Source organism: Felis catus, chromosome C1 (assembly GCF_018350175.1).
Source record: "Felis catus isolate Fca126 chromosome C1, F.catus_Fca126_mat1.0, whole genome shotgun sequence".
In the NCBI taxonomy this organism is placed as follows: Eukaryota; Metazoa; Chordata; class Mammalia; order Carnivora; family Felidae; genus Felis; species Felis catus.
The window spans coordinates 35,457,973-35,475,621 of NC_058375.1; the positions used below are offsets into that span (position 1 = coordinate 35,457,973).

A 17,649-nucleotide genomic window follows, 5' to 3' on the forward strand; every position below is an offset into this window, starting at 1 on the left:
TAAATTCTGGACTAAGGGCATCCCTCGCACCCGCCGTATTATCCTATGTACCCGGATACTTAATCTTTTTGCCAACCAACGTGCCTCCCACTCAGCCAACCAGACCCAAGTTCAGTAGTCTCCAACCTGATCAGTCTCCCCTTTTTCATCCTTATTGCTGCTACCATTTTATACCCTCATTGAACCACAATCATATCTAGCCTGAATCATTGTAACAGCCATTTTTCTCGTTCTCTGGCCTCCTGTTTTTGCCTTCCCACACCCAACGAGTCATACTAAAACCAGAAGAATCTTTAAAAATCTTCTAGATATCCTCTCAGGCTCCCCATCCTAGGGGCAGTGTTACAAAAACGTTTGGGAGAATAATCCCCTGCTCGACCCTACCAGTGACACGAGTCTTGAGTTGTTCAGGCTTGCTCCTGGTAGTTATTCCTAATCCTAGGACACACAGTTTCTCCCAGTAATCCTGAACCAGAAGAGAAGAAAGGTGCAAGGTGGGAAAGGGACTCCAAGGTGGTTAGATAGGATAGAGGCAAAAAAAAAAAAAAAAAAAAAAGAAAAAAAAAAGAAAGAAAGAAAGAAAGAAAGAAAGAAAGAAAGAAAGAAAGAAAAAGAAAGATGGACAGGTGTTGAAGTACAACCATGGAGGAAAAGGAAACTTTGTCTTGTGCCCTCCCCTGCAACCAGTTTTACTGAGATATAATTCATACTCCATATAATTTACCCATCTAAAGTGTACAATTCAATGGTTTTTGATATATTAATTTTTAAAATTGTGGTAAGTGTAACAAAATTTTCCATTTTAACCATTTTAAGAGTACCATTATCTATTTTCAAAACTTTTTCATCACTCTAAATAGAAACTCTTTGCCTTTAAGCAATAACTCCTGATGGCCTCCTCTTCCCAGCCCCTGGTAAATTCTAATCTACTTTCTGCCTCTATGAATTAGGCTATTCTAGATATTCTATAGTGGAACCATACAATATTTGTCCCTTTGTATCTGTCTTATTTCACTTAGCATAATATTACAATAATATTGTAGCATGTATCAAAACTTAATGTATTTTTATGGGCTGAATAATATTCCATTATACATACGTGTGTGTGTGTATATATATATATATATATATATAGTATATGTGTATATATACACATACATATACATACTACATGTAGCTTATCTATTTATCTGTTCATGGACACTTGGATGGAAACTTTGTTTTAATATAATTTTCAAATAACCAAAGTTATCAAGAAAGAAATAATAAATGACATCATGTAATTTGGTCAGGTTTCCTTTTTTTTTTCCCTCCCTAGGAAGTTGGGAATGTAGTGCCCCACTTCCCTTCTCTCCAAGCTATTTGTATGCTACCACACTACTACAGAATAAAGTGAACAAGAAAATCTCACAAGGGCGCCTGCATGACCTGGACTCTGAAGACATCTCCAGCCTCTTTAATTTCACCAGATTAATCTTCTGGTTCCCATAATAGGTATTTGTTCTTTTGCGTCTTCTTTTTTTCTTTTTTAATTTTTTTAAACGTTTATTTTTGAGAGAGAGAGAGAGAGAGAGAGAGAGAGAGCGAGCGCACAAGCCAGGGAGGGGTAGAGAGAGGGGGAAACACAGAATCCCAAGCAGGCTCCAGGCTCTGAGCTGCCAGCACAGAGCCCGAGGTGGGGCTTGAACTCCTGAACCGTGAGATCATGACCTGAGCTGAAGTCGGACACCTAACCGACTGAGCCATCCAGGCGCCCCTTTTGCGTCTTCTTTTTGCACATGCTGTTCCTTCTGCCTGGAATACCCCCACTGCTTTCCCCAGCTAAGCGAGGAGATTTTGCTGGCTGCTTCTAGCTTTTTCCTCATAAAACATTTACTATTATGCTTGCCAATTCTGTTTCCCCACCAGTCTGTAGCTTCCTAAAGGAAGGGGCTGTCTTGGTCACCACTGTAACCTCCGCATCTATTATACTGCCCGCCTCTTAGTAGGTTATATAAATATTTAATGATTTCATTTCCCCGGATGGCTTGGTTCTGTAACCGACGGTGTGCCTAGTCATTACGCATAAGATTGTTAGAATCATTGAGCGTGGGAGTAAAAGTGAATCTTGGGCTGAACCTTCGGGATTATCAGGGCATCCTGGTAACGCCTCCTCACCATCTCCTCATCAGAGGAGAGGAAACTGCTGATGCCAAGGTAAGGTGTAGTTATAGCGAGGTTCTTGGGGGTGGGGTGGGCGTGGGGCGGCGTTTGTTGCTGCGTCGCTACAGCGGACTTTACGGTGACGGAGGTAGGGTGGTCCTACAGGCAGCAGCCGGGACAGCCCGGGAGCTGTTGCTGGAGTCTGATCATGTGACTTTCAACATGGCTACGGCCCTGGTTCATTCCAGGAAGGGGTGGAGCCTGATCTCAGAGCAGGTTCCAGTTCAGTTTAAAGTGCGGACTGTGCTTGCAGTCGCTGACAGCTTATCATGGAGGCTAACGGGTTGGGGTGAGTTCCCTGCACCACGAGGTGTGGCCAGTGTGGCTTCTGACCTGAGTCTTCCAACTCAGAAATCTGCCGCTATATCCCTCTTCCTCCGCCCTGGAGAGCTCCCAAACCGAACTCCAGTCGCTGGAATCCCGAATCCTCCACCCATGGATTCCCGAGACTTTCATTTAGGGGATGTCCCCAGGACTTTCTAATCCTCAATTAAGATCCGTATTTCAGCACCGTCTACTCTGATTTCTCCTTGACTGTCCCTCAGCCTGGGGATCTATAAGCTCCGGAACCAGCCCATAGGTACCCCAGTTCCTGAGATTTTTCTGGTCCAGAGACCCCAATCAATCCTTACTGAGCTTTCCTTCCCCCTCTCCCCAGTCTTTCTAGTGGCTTTGGCTTTGAGCTGGGGGGAGTTGGGACTGTGTAAAATAGAGGCCCCAGCGCAGGCCCTTCTAGTCTTGTGCGCCATCTGATAGGCAAAAAAGAGGCGGAATGGGTGGGGAGCCACAGCTTAGGAACTGGCCTGGAGAAGGCAGATAGTGGTGTTGGAATGAATTCGCCTTAAGAACCCAGGCCTTTCCCAACCCCCAATCTAGTTTACTGACACCTACCCCCACCCCCTCCTGATCTCCAGATCCCAGGGTTTTCCAGAGCTGAAGAATGACACGTTCCTGCGAGCAGCATGGGGAGAAGACACAGATTACACTCCCGTTTGGTGCATGCGGCAGGCAGGCCGCTACTTACCAGGTCAGGGTCAGAGCTTGGGAGTCTAGGTGAAACTCTGGAGGGTGAAGTTTTTTGAGGGGCAGGGGAGGGGTTCAGAGGTTCCTCAAGGTGGAGCCCTGCCTTCCCTCTTCTGTTTGCAGAGTTTAGGGAAACTAGGGCTGCCCAGGACTTTTTCAGCACCTGTCGCTCCCCAGAGGCCTGCTGTGAATTGACTTTGCAGGTGAGAACTCCACAAAAAAGGGAGGAATTTATGCCCTCTGCTTGCCTCCTAGTAACCTGTCTTCTATTTCCTACAGCCACTGCGTCGCTTCCCTTTGGATGCTGCCATCATCTTCTCTGACATCCTTGTTGTACCCCAGGTACCTGCTCAAACCTGATGAGTAAGAAAGGGTAAAGATAGTCAAAGCTCAAGATAAGCACTTATCTTCACCTAACAGGGAAAAACTTGGGCCGAAAGAGATGGAGTGTGGCTGAGTTTCATTCTCCTTTTCCTCCTTCTTGGCATGGGCTAAACAGCCTTTCCTTCTAGAGTTACAGGTTGGGAATCCAGATATTTTCTCCCCCTCCAGGCACTGGGCATGGAGGTGACTATGGTGCCTGGCAAAGGGCCTAGCTTCCCAGAGCCATTAAGAGAAGACCGGGACTTAGAACGCCTCCGGGATCCAGCAGCAGTGGCCTCTGAGCTGGGCTATGTGTTCCAGGCCATCACCCTCACTCGACAACAGCTAGCTGGGCGTGTGCCGCTGATTGGCTTTGCTGGTGCCCCGGTAATGTGGAACATGGCAGGGACTTGGGCATGGGAAAATCACTCTGGAGGGTCTAGTGTACACAAGGGAAGGAAGTATCAGTCTGGCTTTTACACCTGTGACATTCTCTTTGTATCCTTTTGCAGTGGACTTTGATGACATACATGGTTGAGGGTGGCAGCTCAAGCACCATGGCTCAGGCCAAGCGCTGGCTTTACCAGAGACCGCAGGCTAGTCACCAGTTGCTTCGCATCCTCACTGATGCTCTGGTCCCATATCTGGTAGGACAAGTGGCTGCTGGTGCCCAGGTGGGTCCTGAGGGAGAGAAATAGGCTGGGGTCTAGAAGGAAAAGAAGCAGCAGAGTTTCCTACATCTGAGAGGATAAGTGTCTTAATGCCAGGCATGAAAGAAGCTTGGCCTGCAGTGATTTGGCTGGCGCAGCTAAGCCCACCTTGATGCTGACATTGGCAATGTTGTATGTGTTAAAAAACCAAAGTCAGCACTGGGATCTAAAGAAGGCAAAACTTTTTGAATGGAACTGGCTTTATAGGCTTAGGCAGTATGAGGGTCTGAAGTCACTAGGGAAAAATTGAGATGCTTTCTGTGTGTGAGGCCTGAGATTCTTCCTCTTTGTGTGTTATGTATTTCTCTTTACTACCTCCCAACTGTAGGCATTGCAGCTCTTTGAGTCCCATGCAGGGCATCTTGGCCCACAACTCTTCAATAAATTTGCACTGCCCTATATCCGTGATGTGGCTAAGCGCGTGAAGGCCAGGCTGCAGGAGTCAGGCCTGGCACCAGTGCCCATGGTAAGGATGGGGAAAGAGTAAGTGAAGGTGGGCCTGTGGAACTTTCAGGGTATTTCCTGCATGGACTGAAGTGACCACTAGAGGGCAGCAGAGGCGCAGCCAAGATAGGTTAGTGGGCATAGCAAGGTCCTTTTGTAGCCTCAGAGGTCTGCCGTTTTCCAGATCATCTTTGCTAAAGATGGACATTTTGCCCTGGAAGAGCTGGCCCAAGCTGGCTACGAGGTGGTTGGGCTTGACTGGACAGTGGCCCCAGAGAAAGCCCGGTGAGTGATGGTGGGTGAGGTGGAGAGGGTGCAGCTGCCATGTGTGCAATCACCAGAACGTGGCACTGACTCTGCTTTCAGGGAACGTGTGGGGAAGACGGTGACCTTGCAGGGCAACCTGGACCCCTGTGCCCTGTATGCATCTGAGGTATCAATCCGAGTTCCTGTGTATGTCTGTGAGTTTGTGTACTCCCATGGTTGTGGATATGGTTGTGTGTATCACTGTGTGTTTGTGTCTTTATTATATCTGTTTGTCCCTCTAAGTGAGCTCTAGTAAAGCAGGATTTTTTTTTTTTTATAATTGTTCATTTGTGTTGTCTTAGGGCCTGGCCCATATTAAGCATCCAGTAGACTTTTTTGAGTGAATGATTGAATGAATAACACTTAGTAGAAGCATGTCTACATGTGTATGTGTCACTATTATGTATAGTGAGTGTAGGGTTTGCTGGCCCCCCTGTAGCCAGTGCCCTCTTGGTCCCCCAGGAGGAGATTGGACGGCTGGTGCAGCAGATGCTGAATGACTTTGGGCCACAGCGCTACATTGCCAACCTTGGCCATGGACTTTACCCTGACATGGACCCAGAACATGTGGGGGCCTTTGTGGATGCCGTGCACAGATACTCACGTCTGCTTCGACAGAACTGAGCATACATGTTTTCCCTCAACTGCCACTAACAAAGATGATTGATTGTTTCCAGGAGAATAAAAGTTCAGAGTTGGAGTCTAGCGTATACTTTCATTTGTGAAAGATCTTTGCCCTTATCCTCAGTTCCTTCTTAGCCTCTGCTCCTTCCTGGATGCCCCTTTCTGCATCCTCTCCACAAGTCATAGGAGCTTAGATGTCAGTGAATATGTACTGTAGGACTTAATGTCAGCGCTCTCACCACCATCATGCTCTCAGCTCTCCAAGCATGAAAGCTAAATGGGGTTGGGTAAAGCTTCCTGGCAGCTGAAGCTGTGACATTTGCAGAGAAATGGGGTCCCACAGCATATACACAGCCAGATTTATAGGGATTTGTGTCTGAAAGGGAGGGGAGTGTATATCAGAGAGGAGCACAAAATTGGCTAGAATATTTCAGAGAGGCCTGTTGAGGAAGATGGAATTTAGGTAAGCAGGGAGAAACTGAGAGGCCTTCAGCTTTGACACCAAAATATGGGGGAGGACATAAAGACTCAAAACTAGGATGCTTAGGATTAAAGATTTAGACTTGCATCTTTAAGGTGAGAAGGTCTCTGAAGCCAAAAGGCCCTATGGTGCTCAGGGTTGCTCTGCATTCTTTTCTGAGCATACAATCTAATTTTCTCAGGACCTTGGTGTTTCTTTTTTATTTATTTTTTATTTTTTTTAATGTTTATTTATTTTTGAGACAGAGAGAGACAGAGCATGAACGGGGGAGGGTCAGAGAGAGAGGGAGACACAGAATCAGAAGCAGGCTCCAGGCTCTGAGCAGTCAGCACAGAGCCCGACGCGGGGTTCAAACTCACGGACCGCGAAATCGTGACCTGAGCCGAAGTCGGACGCTTAACCGACTGAGCTACCCAGGCGCCCCAGGACCTTGGTGTTTCTACCCATCATGGTGGTACCTACCTCATGGGACAAGGTCTGAGGTACCTGTGGACACTGGAGAGCGGTGTGGTATGGCAGGAAACTCTTCATTTGTCATTCTCCCTCACCTTAAACTACTAGGAACCCACTGCACTATCCACCCAACCAATTCCTTGTCCCAGCCTGGGGCAATGCAGAAGAGAGAAAAGGGCCCATTTATTGAGAGAACACAATTTCTGATTTTAGAAAAATGATATTTTCTGTGATCCATGATTTATTCATAGAAAAGCACTGTGAGTTCACACACTTGCTAAAAAAACGGCAATCGTGATACGTGATACAGAAATGGGAGTGTCTTCTTTTTTGAAACCAACCTATTGGGGCTGAGAGGTTGTAGGGGCCCATGGCTGGACAGTAAGACTTAAGTAGCCACAAACAGTGAAAACAACTTACTGGTTAGTGTGGAGAAAAAAGAGACACAGTTTGTCAAAGAAGAACATAAAGCAGACAGGTCCTTAGTTCACATTCTACCTATACCACCCCTTTCCTATCATCCCCCCACCCCCTACTCGGGAACTAAAACGTGAAACAGTAAACACCAAGACACTGGCATCCAAATGACTCTTCTGAAAGCCCTCGCTACCTCCTATAACAATTCCAGGCTGAGCACAGGGGTCAGGAAGGTAGTAGGAACATGGTACACTGTGGACGTCAGCTAGGGCTAAGACAGGCATTGCCCACTAGGGGTAGAAACTACTCAGAAAGGGAAAGGCCAAATGCATTCCAGCCCCAGCCTCCACAACAGTGACCAATGGGCAGGCAGAGGAAGCTTGAGGTAGAAAGGCAAGGGAAGAAAGCAGGTATAGGGCAAGAAGAGAACTGGAGCTAAAGGAGCCCCTCTTGGGGTAGAAGGAGACTAGTGCTTAGAAGCTTGTTTGGTGAGAGAATGGTGAGGAAGGGAGGCAAAGAGATGGGGAACGTGTTTAGCTGGTGGGAGAGGTGACGAGGAATGGGGAAGAGAGATCTGGCAAAAAGAAAAGGAACACATTCATGCAGATCCTCCAACAAATTCACAGACATACTTGCATGTCAAAATACACATAGGTACACGTATAAAGACACACCAATGGAGAGCAAGCATACAAACAGAGCAAGCATACAAACATGTTTTGACACATGCATCTGTGTATGCACCCCCCACTAAATGTGCACTGACAAACATGAACACACAGGTATGTATTCTTACATGTTGACAAATGTGTATACCCTCACACAGAAACCTACAGTCCAGCACACAGTTATGTACTCACATGTACACACACAACTGACATACACATAAATATATATGCACAGACAGGTATGCACAGATCTATCTACACACACAGATACATGTACTTAGCCATACAGATACATACACACGCATACATAACTAGAGATAAAACCAGATACTCTCTAACACAAAGATGACCAGAGTAGATAAATATGAGTATGAGCTCAGTGGCCTCCCAGACCTTCACTCTCCCCTTGAACTTGTTTCTCAGGAGCTCAACAGGCTCCTAGAGAACCTGTGTGTAGCAGGAGCAAGAGCTTCACTGTTCTCATGGCTTCATGAGGCAAGAGTCTAAGTCCAGTCCTGGCCCTGCCCCTCTCCCACCACTGGGCTACAGATGACCCGTGTTTGCAGGCTGGGTTCCTGCATAGACTGGACCTGGGATTTATTATAACTGGCCGTTGTTCTCCCTGCCACCCCTACTCTTCCTCTGCAAACAGTATATACTCTGCAAGGGAAACCTGAGAAATGGTTGTGAGTCTCCTCAGAAAACAAGCCTATCTTCCCACCCACAGCTACTTCAAGTACCCATCAAATTAGAACCAGAATTATAAATAGTTACAACTTTACAATGTAATTGGCAACACATATACTATAGTATTTACAGTACCATAAATGCTTCTGTTTCTCTGGTTAAGCAATCCCTGAGACGGAACAGTGTTCTGTGTTTGCCAAGGGAGAGTGGGCCAATGCCCAGGACACGCAGGATATAGGGGCGTGAGGTGGCATGTTGTGGGGTTTCTGATTGATCTGCAGGGCCCAGTTCCTTCAGGAACAGTGGGCTGTAGTGAGAACCTTGCCAAGGAAGGCATATTGGCTAGAGTTGGACTTTCCCATGCTTAGCCCTGTGGTCCTTTGGCTTCAGCCACAGGTGCTCAGAGTCCTCTCAGGGTGGACAAATGTTTTGGTGTCCTTGGCCTGACCTGTGGTACTTGGGAGCCCAGGCTGCCCTGGCAGTGAGCTGTCTGCTTTCTCAGCCAAAGCGCTCTCGTACCAGCAGCATCAGCTTCTTCTTGCCTTTGTAGATTTGTTTGAGGTTGTCAATGAATTGGGCAAACTGCAGGTGGCCATCCTGGGGCAGCAGGAAGGTCTCCCGAGCTTTGCTCAGAAACTCAATGAACTCTCCGTAGTGGCGAGGGCTGATGTGTGTCAGGCGTGAGTGTGTAGTGTTGATATAGGCATTGATGGTGGCGTCCAGCAGCTGGCGGAGTGGAGCTTTGTCAGTGGACATGAGCTTTCCAGAGCTGCGGCGGCCTGGGATACCAGCCAGGCCAGGTGCAGTCACTGTGCAACGCCGCAAGATGTCTGAAAGCACTGTGGCACAGTGCACACTCTTCACCACAAGGGGAATGAGGGCCGCCAGCTCATTCTTGCCCAGAGAGTGGCTGAGGGCACACGCCCAGAGCACATCATTGATGGCCGGATGGGTATCCTGGTTGTAGGCCAGGTTGAGATGGCTCATGGCCAGAGAGGCCAATTTGAAGGCACGTAGCGGGTAGCCACGGAGCTCCATGTAGCGGGCAATGGTGAATAGTTGTGAATGTGTCATGCCACCAGTGGCAGCATCAATGGCGATCTGGTAGGCTGCCTCAAAGGCGATGTGGTCTTTCTCACAGAGTGTAAGGGCTGACAGGGCACAGCTCTGTGGATCCTTCATGGCACACTGTAGAGCCAGCGTGCGAGCACAGCTAGCTAGCTCCTCCCGCTGTGGATAGTCAAGACTGAGGCGCAGGATAGTGGTGTGGGATACAGCTGTGGCAGCCACAATGCTAGTAGCCTCAGTGGGAGTGAAGAGTGTGTACCAGCTCTGCAAAATGCTCACCAAGGCCCGCACACCTGTCAGGGAGAGCCTGAGCTCAGCCGTGGCCATCCGGGTCTCCATCCAGGTCTGCCCAGATTACCATCGGGGGTCAGAACTTGGCCTGCAGAGATGAGTTCTCCCTTTTCCTCAGTAGCCTTGAGATGATCTGAGGCAAACTAGGGAGCATCCCAGATGGCCAGACCCTGTTTGGGGTCTCTTCCCATCCCTTCCTTCCCCAAGTCAGAGGGTTGAAGATTTCTGCAGGTGCTCTTAGCGCCTCACAAGGATGGAGCAACAGAGCCTGTAGTCTACCTGCCCCAATGCAGGGGTTGCAGATCTGCCTGGGGGCTCTGGCTGCAGAGGGGCCTCTCAGTGTATAGTCTTATGCTGGGACATTGGGCTCTAAATGGGGGCCTGAGCTTCCAAGTTGCCTGAGGTTTTTCAGAGGCATAGACAGGGACTGGGACCAAACCACTGGGCCAACTACCGCCCAAGGGTGCACTTACATACTGGTGGCTGAAAATTCAATCTCTCATACATGTCTCTGATCAGAGGGTCAAAGTGCTGCTGACATCAGGGTATGTCTAAGCAGTGAGGGCAGAGCTTGGGCCAGCTAAACAAAGGCCATCTTTCCTACCACCAGCCCCATCAGTAATAGGAATATGAGAGCTCTAAGTATTTGCTGTCTTGTCCCAAGAGTAGGGCCTAGGAGCTCCTGTCCCCTGGGGGTAGAGGGAGGTGGGAGACTCACCCACTTCTGTAGCACATGTTACCAACCACCGCACCATCTCCCGGCGCCTCCAGTTAAGAGTTGATAAGGTCATCCTCATCACCTGGGCAAAAAAGAGGCATTTCCAGTGGGCTAAGCTTAACTGTTAGGCCCTCTACATCCCCACATCCCCTTGCCATTCATTTATGCAACAAGTATTTATTAGTGCTTTAAGCAGCCATCTCTCTCCTGATAAGTAGATAGGTTTAATTTCTGCCCCACCCCTCCCACCAATCAGATAGAAGGCTTCTCTGATGACCTATAACAAATAAAGTCCTTATTATCACACCTTGCTTGATTTGACTTGGAGGGATAAGGAGGGGGTGGGGAGAAGATGGGGACCCTATGGAGCCTAAAGCTACATCTCTTCTGGCCTCAACTTCAAAATGGAGCCCAATTTAGAGAGTCTTCACCTAGAGGTCTAGCCTAAAAGTTGTGCTCTGGGGACACAGAAAGAACCAGACTTGGCCCATGCCCAGTGCCTCTGGGATCTTATCTTTACCATTTACCACAAGGCCAGAAGCCTAAAGTGAGGATGACCCACTCCTCCTCCATACCTGTAACCCCAGCTCCAGAGCCACGTTGAGCAGGGTGCTGTCAGTACTACTGTCTGTGGGAGTAGCAATCTTGAATGCATCTTGGGCCAGTTTGAAGATGAGGGAGGAAGAATGGATGTGCTTCTGTATTGCTTCCAGAATTGTCCGGAGCCTCAGAGTGTCCCCTATAGGTGCCGAGAGATGGGACAGTGACAGGTCTTCTTTAAAGTCTCCCTGAGTCTACTGATCACATAGGTACTGGCTGAATTGGCTACTATCAATTCACTGAATGCTTCTGAATACTACCGTCTCTTTTGGGTAGACATGCTATGTCTCCACTAAACCCACTGGAGACTGCTTCCTTCACCAGGCCCCTGCATGAATTCACTTCTCTCTACCTTTTCATCTACCTCTATCCCTCACCTTTTCCCCTCAGTCTCCTTAGGTTCCAGAAATAATTTTTACGAACACCTGACTTTTGAGAGCTGCTTATATAGGAGATAGGAAGCCACATTATTGTCAGAAAAGTATGCTAGTTCCATTGTTTGCTTCCCACTGCAGCTCCCTGGAGCAAAAAGGAGCTGGGCCACCACTTCTTATTCTATACAAAGTACTAGTGCAGAGACTTAAGAAATATACCACAGGAAGGGCATGTATACCATATGAAGTGAAAGTCACTGTATGAAGGTAGTATAGTATATGAAAGATAGGTGTATCTTATGAAGGAGTAAAATGTGAAGTAAAGATAGAACAAAAAGTAGGTCTTATGTCTGACAAAGAGGTGTAGTGGTAAGAGCATATAGGCTTTGGAATGAAATACATTGGGAATTGAACCTAGTTCAGCCACTTACTAGCTCAGTTTCTTTATCCATAAAACAGAAATCATAACCTTTAGGGTTGTTGTGAGAATTATAAGCAACCTGTATATAGTTAATATTCTATGATCCTACTTTTGTAAAAAAAAAAAAGTAGTAGTAGTAGTAGTGTATGTGTGTGCATATAAATGATTAGAAAATCTCCAGGAATATTTATACCAATGTCTTAGTAGTAGTTATCTTTCGATGTCAGAATTATGGGAGAGAGTACTTTTTTTTCCTTCTGTCATATTTAAAAGCAATTTTTAAAATTAAAAGACTTCATGTTTAGGCAGTTTTAGGTTTGCAGAAAATTGAGCAGATAGTACAGTAAAGTACACTTCTTACATATTCCTATCCCCATTTCCCATTTCCCCTATTATTAATGTCTTACATTAGTGTGGTACATTTGATGAACCTACATTGACATATTGTTATCATTTGAAGACCATGGTTTATATTAGGCTTCACTGAGATATACAGTTCTCTGGGTTTTAACAAAGGCATGGTATCATGGGCCCATCATTACTGTACAGAATAGATTCATTGCTCTAAAAATCTCCTGTGCTCTACCTTTTCATCCCTCTCCTCATTCCCCCTAAGAATACTGATCTTTTTTTAATTGTCTCTATAATTTTCCACAATGTCATTCCTTTTCCACAATGTCATATACTTGGAACCTTTGAGACTGGCTTCCACCAACCAGTCTTAAGAACCTTAAGAACACTTAAGGTTTCTCCATTTCTTTTTGTGTCTTGATAGCTAACTTCTTTTTATTGGTAAATAATATTGCATTGTATGAGATGTAGGTTTATCCATTCACCTTTTGAAGGACATTTTGGTTGCTTCTAGTTTTTGGCAATTACAAATATAGCTGCTATAAACATTTGTATGCAAGTTTTTATGTGGACATAAGTTTCCAATTCATTTGGTAAAATACCTAGGAGCATGATTGCTGGATCAGATGGCAAGACTATGTTTAGCTTTGTAAAAAACTGTCAAACTGTCTTCCACAGTGACTGCACCTTTTGCATTCCCACAAGCAATGAGAGTTCCTGTTGCTCCACATCCTTACTAGTATTTGGTATTGTCAATGTTTTGGATTTTAGCCATTCTAATAGGTATGCAGTGGTATCTCCTTTTTGTTTTAATTTTCATTTTCCCAATGACATGTGATACTGAGCATCTTTTCATATGCTTGTCATCTCTGTATCTTCTTTCATGAGGCACCTGTTCAGGTCTTTTGCCTTTTTTTTTTTTTAAAGTGTTTTTAATGTTTATTTTTGAGAGACAGAGAGACAGAGGACAAGCTGGGGATGGACAGAGAGAGATGTAGACACAGAATCTGAAGCAGGCTTTAGGTTCCAAGCTGTCAGCACAGAGCCCGAGGCGGGGCTCCAACTCATGAGCCATGAGATCATGACCTGAGCTGAAGTTGGACACTTAACCAGCTGAGCCCCAGTCTTTTGCCCATTTTTAAATTCAGTTGTTTGTCTTCTTACTATTGAGTTTTAAGAGTTATGTATTTGGAATACGAGTTCTTTTTTTTTTTTATGTTTATTTTGAGAAAGAGAGTGAGCGAGAGTGTGCAAGCTGGGGAGAGGCAAGAGACAGGGAGAGAGATTCCCAAGCAGGCTCCATGTTCAGTGCTCAGCTCTACACAGGGCTTGACCTCACGACCATGAGATCATCTTCTGAGCCTAAATCAAGAGTCGGACACTCAGCCGACTGAGCCACCCAGGTGCCCCTGGGATACAAGATCTTTATCGGATAAATGTTTTACAAATATTGTCTCCCAGTCTGTGACTTGTCTTTTCAGTTTCTTAACAGTGTTATTCACTCAGAAGTTCTTCCTTTTTTTTATTAAAAATTTTTAATGGTTATTTTTGAGACACACACACACACACACACACACACAGTGTGAGCGAGGGAAGGGCAGAGAGACAGGGAGACACAGAATCTGAAGCAGGCTCCAAGCTCTGAGCTGTCAGCCCTGAGCCGGACGTGGGGCTTGAACTCACAAACTGTGAAATCATAATCTCAGCCAAAGTCACATGCTTAACCGACTGTCCCACAAGTTCTTCCTTTTAATGAAGTCCTACTTTTCAATTTTTTCTTTCATGCATTATATTTTTGGTATTGTATCTAAAAAGTCATTGCTAAACCCAAGGTCTCTAGACTTTCTATGTTATCCTAGGTTTATAGTTTTATGTATTACCTTTATGCCTTTGATCTATTTTAATTTTTATGAAAGGTGTAAGGTAAGGTCAGTGTCTATACATATTTTTTTTCTGCAGGTGGAGGCAGTTTTTCCAGTAGCAGTTGTTGAAAGGACTATCTTTTACTTCTTTGTCAAAGATCAGTTTGCTATATTTGTGTGAGTTTATTTCTGAGCTCTCTATTCTGTTCCATTCATCTAGTTGTCTACTCTTTTGCCAATTCCATACTGCCTTGATTACTGTAGCTTTACAGCAAGTCTTGAGGTTGGGTAGTGTTAGTTCTCCAGCTTTGTTCTTCAATACTGTGTTGGCTATACTAGGTCTTTAGCTTTTAGAAAGAGTTTTTCAGTATCACAAAATAACTTGCTGGGATTTTGGTTGAGACTATATTGAATCTATAGATCAACCTAGGAAGAACTAACATAATAATAATAGTGAATCTTCCTATCTATGGATACGGAATATCTATTTATTCAGATCTTTGATTTCTTTCATCAAAATTTTACAGTTTTCCTCATATAGATCTTACACATATTTTGTTAGATTTACTAAGTACTTTTGGGGGGGTGCTAATGTAAATATATTGTTTTTATTTTTATTTATTTATTTTTTTTTAAAAAAATGTTTATTTATTTATTTTTGGAGAGAGAGAAAGTGAGCAGATGAAGGGCAGAGAGAGAGGGAAAGAGAGAATCCCAAGAAGGCTCTGTGCTGTCAGTGCAGAGCCTGATGCAGGGCTCCATCTCACAACTGTGAGATCATGACCTGAGCCAAAATCAAGAGTTAGACACTTAGTGACTGAGCCACTCAGGTGCCCCAATATATATTTTTTCATTTCAAAAATATTTTAAATGTTTATTTATTTTTGAGAGAGAGAGCACAAGCAGGGGAGCGGCACAGAGAGAGGGGGACAGAGGATTAGAAGAAGGCTCTGCGCTGATGGCAGAGAACCCAATGTGAGGCTCAAACTCCCAGACTGCAAAGTCATGACCTGAGCCAAAGTTGGATGCTCAACCAACCAAGCCATTCAGGTGCCCCTCTATTTCAAATTTCAATTGCTCATTGCTGGGATATAGGGGGGCAACTGACATGTATTATATATAAAAGTCAATTGCCTTCCTATATACATATTTTTTCATATATATAAAAGATGTTTCTTTTTTGAAAACTGAAGTATAGTTGACATGTTACACTAGTTTTAGGTAAACAACATAATGATTCAACAACTCCTTAAGTTATCACAACTGTAGTGACCATCTATCATATAATACTATTAGAAATATAACACTATTAGAAAACCCCTGATTATATTCCCTATGCTGTACCTTTCATTCCACGATGTGTTCATTCCATAACTGAAGTCTGTACCTCCCACTCCCCTCTACCCATTTCGCTCATCTCCCCGCTCCCCTCCTCCTTGGTAACCACCAATTTGTTTTCTGTATTTATGAGTCTGTTTCTGCTTTCTGTTTATTCATTTGTTTTGTTTTTTTAGATTACACATATAAGTGAAATCATATGATAGACTTTTGTTTATACAGATTTTAAATTCTGCATAAAATCTTTCATTCTTTTCTTTTTTAAAATTTAAATTGTAGGGGCGCCTGGGTGGCTCAGTCGGTTAAGTGTCCGACTTCAGCTCAGGTCACGATCTCGCGGCTCGTGAGTTCGAGCCCCGCATCGGGCCCTGGGCTGATGGCTTGGAGCTTGGAGCCTGCTTCCAATTCTGTGTCTCCCTCTCTCTCTGCCCCTCCCCCGTTCATGCTCTGTTTCTCTCTGTCCCAAAAATAAATAAATGTTAAAAAAAATTAAAAAAATAAAATTTAAATTGTAGTTAGTAAACATACAGTGCAATATAGGTTTCAGGAGTAGAATTCAGTGATTCATCACTTATATACAACACTCAGTGCTCATCACAACACATGCCCTCCTTAGTACCCATCACCCAACTAACCTATCTCCCACCTACCTCCCTACATCAACCCAAAGTTTGTTCTCTATCATTAAGAGTTTCTTGTGGTTTGTTTGCCTCTCTTCTCTCCCCTGCTCTTCCCATATGGTCATCTGTTTTGTTTCTTAAATTCCACATATGAGTGAAATCATATGGTATTTGTCTTTCTCTGACTGACTTATAAAATCTTTAATTATTACGGTCAGTAATCTATAGGCTCCAAACTAAGATGTTTTAAGGGAACAGGTTAAAAGTATGCGCAACATGTGGAATACCTTTAAAAAAAAGAAAAACCCTACATTTAGAAAGCTGATTTTTATATATTAACCTTGTATCTTGCAACCTTGTTATAGTAACTTATTCTACTTTTTTTGACTCTTTGGGATTTTCCACATAAACAATCATGTCATTTACAAACCAAGACAGTTTTATTTCTTCTTTCCTAATCTATATACCTTTTATTTCCTTTCTTATCATACTGCATTATCTAGAACTTCCAGTATGTTGAATGGGCAAGGGTGATTTTCAGGGGAAAGCATCTAGTTTCTTTCCACTAAGTATGATGGTAGCTGTAGGTTCTTTGTAGATATTCTTTATTTATTTATTTATTTATTTTGAGAGAGAGACAGAGAGAGCAAGAGTGAGTGAGCATGAGTGGAGGAGGGGCAGAAAGACAGAGGGAAAGAGGGAGAATCTCAAGCAGGCTCTGCACTGTCAGCAACGAGCCCGATGTGGGGCTCGAATGCACAAACTGTGAGATCATGACCTGAGCAGAAATCAAGAGTCAGACACTTAACTGACTGAGCCACTCAGGTGCCCCTAGATTCCTTATAAAATTAAGTTGATTCTCTTTCTTTTTAACTTTTAAATAATTTTAAAATCATTTTTTATTTTTTAATTAAAAAAATTTAATGTTTATTTTTGAAAGAGAGAGAGAGAGACAGAGAGACAGAGCATAAGTAGGGGAAGGGTAGAGAGAGAGAGAGGGAGATACAGAATCTGTAGCAGGCTCCAGGCTCTGAGCTGAGAGCACAGAGCCTGTTGTGGGGCTTGAACTTGTAAACTGCGAAATCATGACCTGAGCTGAAGTTGGATGCGCTATCAACTGAGCCACCCAGGCACTCCAATTTTTAAAAATTTTTATTTTAAGTAGGCTCCATGCCCAACATGGGGCTTTAACTCACAACCCTGAGATCACGAGTTGCATGCGCTAGCAACTGAACCAGTGAGGCACCCCAAGTTGGTTCTCTTCTATTCCTGGTTTGCTGAGTTGTTGTTTTGATCATGAATAGGTGTTGGATTTGGTCAAGTATTTTTCTTGCATCAATTGATATAATTCTATAATCTTCTTTAGTCTGTGGATGTGATAGGTTACATTAATTGACTTTCAAGTGCTGAACCAGCCTTGCATATCTGGGATAAATCCCACTTTGTAATGGTATATAATTCTTTTTATACTTCATTGGATTCAATTTGCTAATACTTTGTTGAGGATTTTGGTACTTATATTCATGAGTAATACTGATCTGCAGTTTTCCTTTCTCGTATTGTCTTTATCTGGTTTTGGTATTAGAGGAGTAATGCTGTTCTCATAAGATGAGTTAGGAGGTGTTCTC

At 44.4% G+C, this 17,649-nt stretch overlaps 2 protein-coding genes across 4 annotated transcripts in view; one reads left to right on the forward strand and one right to left on the reverse strand.

Annotated features, from left to right (window-relative positions):
- Positions 1-2,031: 2,031 nt before the first annotated feature.
- UROD (uroporphyrinogen decarboxylase) lies at positions 2,032-5,748 on the forward strand. 3 transcript variants are annotated; one of them, XM_006934688.4, is made up of 10 exons: positions 2,032-2,196; positions 3,117-3,229; positions 3,349-3,428; positions 3,505-3,567; positions 3,778-3,975; positions 4,101-4,262; positions 4,627-4,764; positions 4,927-5,027; positions 5,109-5,175; positions 5,511-5,748. In XM_006934688.4, the coding sequence occupies exons 1-10, from the start codon at positions 2,189-2,191 to the stop codon at positions 5,670-5,672; spliced, it is 1,092 nt and encodes a 363-aa protein (XP_006934750.3). In that variant the 5' UTR covers positions 2,032-2,188; the 3' UTR covers positions 5,673-5,748. The 3 variants fall into 3 exon arrangements, with proteins under 3 accessions (XP_006934750.3, XP_044891658.1, XP_003990076.3); XM_045035723.1 differs by lacking the exon at positions 2,032-2,196 and adding an exon at positions 2,333-2,491 and having other exon boundaries at positions 5,488-5,748; XM_003990027.5 differs by lacking the exon at positions 2,032-2,196 and adding an exon at positions 2,334-2,491.
- A 1,062-nt stretch (positions 5,749-6,810) lies between these two features.
- ZSWIM5 (zinc finger SWIM-type containing 5) overlaps positions 6,811-17,649 on the reverse strand; it is a 248,203-nt gene continuing 237,364 nt past the window's right edge. Inside the window, exons 12-14 of the mRNA XM_019836903.3 lie at positions 11,031-11,194; positions 10,456-10,537; positions 6,811-9,739 (exon numbers count right to left, since the gene is read on the reverse strand). Coding sequence (XP_019692462.2) covers positions 8,877-9,739; positions 10,456-10,537; positions 11,031-11,194 — 1,109 coding nt within the window. The 3' untranslated portion in view covers positions 6,811-8,876. The remainder of the gene's footprint in view (positions 9,740-10,455; positions 10,538-11,030; positions 11,195-17,649) is intronic.